The sequence below is a fragment of the Sinocyclocheilus rhinocerous genome, unplaced genomic scaffold (assembly GCF_001515625.1).
Source record: "Sinocyclocheilus rhinocerous isolate Xijiao unplaced genomic scaffold, SAMN03320098_v1.1 scaffold612, whole genome shotgun sequence".
NCBI classification, from domain to species: Eukaryota; Metazoa; Chordata; class Actinopteri; order Cypriniformes; family Cyprinidae; genus Sinocyclocheilus; species Sinocyclocheilus rhinocerous.
The window spans coordinates 539167-543458 of record NW_015625585.1 but is presented as its reverse complement, the minus strand read 5'-3'; the positions used below and the strand labels follow the sequence as shown (position 1 = coordinate 543458).

The following is a 4292-nucleotide window of genomic DNA, read 5'->3' as shown; positions in this document are numbered from 1 at the left end:
ACTGTACTTTGTAGGGATGTAACGGTTCACTCAATTCACGATACGATTCGATTCGATTCACGATTTTTGAGTTTTAAGACAATGACATTTAAGACAAATTATCAATTAAATGTGTCCTTTTATTATTTTGCTTTGACAAAATACTGTACGTTTCTTTGTGAAATTTAAATATAACACTATAATAATATACTAATATAGCACTTGCATATTATTGCTCTTTTGTTGGTTTTGATTGCTTCTGTTGTCTTCATTTGTAAGTCGCTTTGGATAAAAGCGTCTGCTAAATAAAATTTAAATATAATGTAAATGTAGATAACAAAACTACATTGAAATTTTAAAACAAGCCCCAAATCAAATAAATAAGTAACAGAAATAAAATAAATCTCTTCATATAAACAAAATAAGGCTTTGCCTCTGCTCTTTCCATTTAAAATTAGAGGCAACCACTGCATTTTAATCATGATCCAAACAAAGATGCTGCATACATGCAACATGAGCAGTTTTTAATCTAAATTACATTGTATAATTTCGAAATTTGAAGCAAAAACAGAATGGTTTGACTTCAGTTTTGTGAAACTATGCATAAAAAATATCTGCATGAAACAGAAACAGCAGACGAGTTGAACGAGACGCAGATGCACTCTCTGCCAGCAGGTGGCGCTTAAAGCGTTTCCTTGGTTTCCGCTGTAAACAAAGCAGCGCTGCACTTATGAACTTTAATATGCAGGGCTCACCATTTTTTCCATTTTTTCTGCCTGTGCGACTAAGTTTTGTGTGCGGTCGCACTGGCGCGACCACCGCGTCAAAAGCGCCATAAGCGCTGCAATTTCTGTTGCATATGAGCGTCAGCACGAGCGCGAAGCTGCGCGCAGCAAAAATGACGCATATATTGAGGAAACGATGGATGGTTTTCAAGCGAAAGTCAAGTAAAAGACCGCTTCTTAAACCAGAGAAGGTGAACATGCTGGTATTCTTGTGGGGGGAAAAACATGCAAGCACTGTCACCGTTAGTTTGACTTTTCTTTTTGTTTTCATTTTTGAAAAACTTATCTTTGCTGTTTACCTTAAGCTATGGAGGCTCTCTTTTATTTATGTATTTGATTCCTCAGTGTTTCCTAAACGTTCTGTAATTTATTCGTTTATTGTTTTGTTTTTGCACACAAAAAGTATTCTCGTCGCTTCATAAAATTATTGTAAAACCACTGTAGTCACGTCGACTGTTTTAACGACGTCTTTAGTACCTTTATGGATCTTGAGAGTTTGGGTGGCGTTGCTGTCAATGGAGGCCTCTCTGAGCCATCAGATTTGATCAAAAATATCTTAATTTGTGTTCTGAAGATGAACGAAAGTCTTAGGGGTGTGGAACGACATGAGGGTGAGTAATTAATGACAGAATTTTAATTTTTGGGTGAACTAACCCTTTGAACAGAGCTTGAATAAGTCAATGTGAGGTCACAGTAGAATGTATGTGTGCGTGTGCATATTTTTCAGAGTTAACTTAGAGGACATGTTTTGTGTCCTCCACATGTGTTGAACAGAGGCAAATTCCCTCCGCGATCTCTGCTGTGACACTGAAGAACTTTCTGGTTCACATCTGAACTGTACACAGCTTTCTGTTGCCTTTCTTCTTCCCCCTCCCTTCCTCTTTCATTCATATGTCCATATTTCTCTTTGAGAAATGAAAAGAGTTCTCGGAAGTACAGGACGCACACTAGTCCTGTAAGTGATGGTTGATGAGCGCTAAGTGGGCTTGATTATTCTGGGATGGTGAAGGCAGGTTCAGAAGGTTTGAGTGGGCATCTGCAGGTTGCCATGGTGACCGGTCCAAAGTGTTGAATAACACGAAGAGACAGACAAACAGGCAGATTGCGGATGACAGACGAGGACAGAAAAAGGAAAAGGCATGGTATACTGGGAGGAACACTAACACAGAAAGACATAAAATGTTGATCAACACAAAGTCAGTAAATAGAACAAGAGCACATAAAATCATCAGAGAAACAAAGCGCTCTAGACTGAGCAAAGATAAAACTGGCAGCATTATTAGCCTACTTTACCTTGAGCTGGAAGCTTTAGTTTACAGCTACAAAATGCTGATTTTGTACAAAATTCATTAGCTTTATTCCAAACTCTAGCAAGTTGAAATGGACTAAAGTGAGAGAGATGAACTGCTCTTCATGGGAAGCAACTCAGCTAATGGTTACCACACAAACACTAAAATGAACCACAAGAGAGACTTGACTAAAATTCACAGTTGATGTCAATAATCTGATGTTGTCAAGTTGCTAATCTATGATGCTATTTTATGTTAGCATAAATATGCATCATCAGTCTGGTTGTTAGCATTTTGTTAAGCTAACGTTCTACATTTATGCTAGCATGTCAAGTTGACACTCTAAGCACAACTGAATGATGACATGATTGAATATGCAGTATATATCTACTATCTACTGGCATAGTGTGTCAGCTTCTTGCTAAGCTAGCGTGCTATCTTAAGTTGTCATGTTACCAAAAGTGATAAGGCCCATTCACACCAAGGACGACTACAATGCTAACTATATAACTAATGTGTTAGTAATCATTCTAATTCAATGACAACAGCGGCATCCACATCACCGCTATAATGATAATGAGAAACAGATATATTATTGGAATTACTTGACTGACAGCCAATCAGAATCCATCTGACTTTAAAGCGCGAGTATTTAAAGCGGCAGAGGTCCTTCTAATACACAATGTTATTGTCCATTGCGATGGGATTTTATAAGCAGATTTAGTCTTCACCTGAGTGCTCGGCTGAGCTTGTCATAATTCATCTGGGGCTTGCACTTGCGGGCGCCCCACAGTCGTGCCACCTCCTCCGGGTCTTTAATGACGAATTCACCGTAATCCCCCTGCCAGGCGATGACATCGTGGTACTCCTCCTTCCGCAGCAGCTCGAGGATGAAGTGCCAGAGCTGGATCTGTCTGGAACCAGGACTTGATTCCGGCTTGTAGGCCCAGTCTGGGAAGGTAAACCCTAGAGGTCAGACACAAAACACACTTGAAAGTCTTGCCACTTCCATGCAATCTAAGCCAACGTTTGGCGAGAGTAAGTTGAGGGCATGTTTCACCACATCTTATCTCAATTAATAAGGGGTTGCATTACTTCTGCTGTCTATTAAATGACATTAAGCCAAGGGAACGATGTGTTTCCAAGACTGTAGGCCTTTATGCAGACTAACTCTGGATTTTAGTTTGTATGCAATTTCTATTTATCTCTCAACCACCTCCGATTCTGAATAAGCTGTAAGAAATACCATAGTGTCTAGCTAACAAGCGCTTCGATCCAGAATCCTTGAGGCAGTAGTCAAAATAGCACTCATACACACACACAGATGGTACACAGCCTCTACTATTAGACTCAATACTTGCAGAAAAAGAAGCAGAAGGCCGCTGGAGGCAACACAAAAACACGGCCGTGACTTTAAGGGTCTTCTGTCTCATTACAGAAACTGTTCTTTGAGACATTAACATGGACAGACGGTTACACAACGTGCTAAGTGACAGACCTATTACGAATCCATGCACAACGCTGAGTCAACGTGACATCGTGAAACGGCGGAAAAGCACTTTGAAACAAGCATGTCAAACACATCGGAGAAACACCTGAGAACGTTTGCCTTTGGCATATTTGGACGAGTTTGAAAAAGCAAAATCTGCAGACTCAACCCGAACGAGGTGAAGTATTTCTACTTACTCTAAATTAGACACAATGTCCTATTAAGAAAGAAAAAACTAAATCAAAGCAAAAAACAATGAACCAAGATTCTATCTCTCAGGGACGCTATGTCAGGTGGGACCGACTGAAAATAACAGCGTAATTCCCACACTCGCACACAAAAGAGAGAGAGAAAGAGGGTCTTGGCGCACAATGTGTTGTTGTGTTCACTGGAATGCCCCTTTCCAGAGGTGTAAAGATTACCTGAAAACCATACTTGAGTAAAAGTACCTTACAGAGAAAATTACTCCAAAACAACTCGAGTAAAAGTCTTAAGAGTATCTGATTTTAACAGTACTTAAGTATTTTACTTATATTAAATATAGACTCAAAGATGCACAAGTCAAAGAGACATGCCAGTGAAAACTAGAAAGTGTTGATTTATATATATATATATATATATATATATTAGGACTGCACGATAAATCGCATGCGATATTTAACGCGCATCTTGTCAGAAAAGCCGGTTCTGTAATCAGCGGTAAATCTCCATCACCTGCGTGCTTTCACATTGAGCAGCATTAACTACACA

General features: G+C 39.4%; 1 protein-coding gene across 3 annotated transcripts in view; it reads right to left on the bottom strand.

The window, feature by feature from the left end:
• Nucleotides 1-4292, bottom strand: part of LOC107753815 (ETS domain-containing transcription factor ERF-like) — a 39156-nt gene that overhangs the window by 13242 nt on the left and 21622 nt on the right. For 2 of the 3 annotated variants that reach the window (XM_016570085.1, XM_016570068.1), the window contains one exon: nt 2785-3019. In XM_016570085.1, the coding sequence (XP_016425571.1) occupies nt 2785-3019 (235 nt within the window). The remainder of the gene's footprint in view (nt 1-2784; nt 3020-4292) is intronic. The other variant, XM_016570076.1, reaches the window with a different exon arrangement.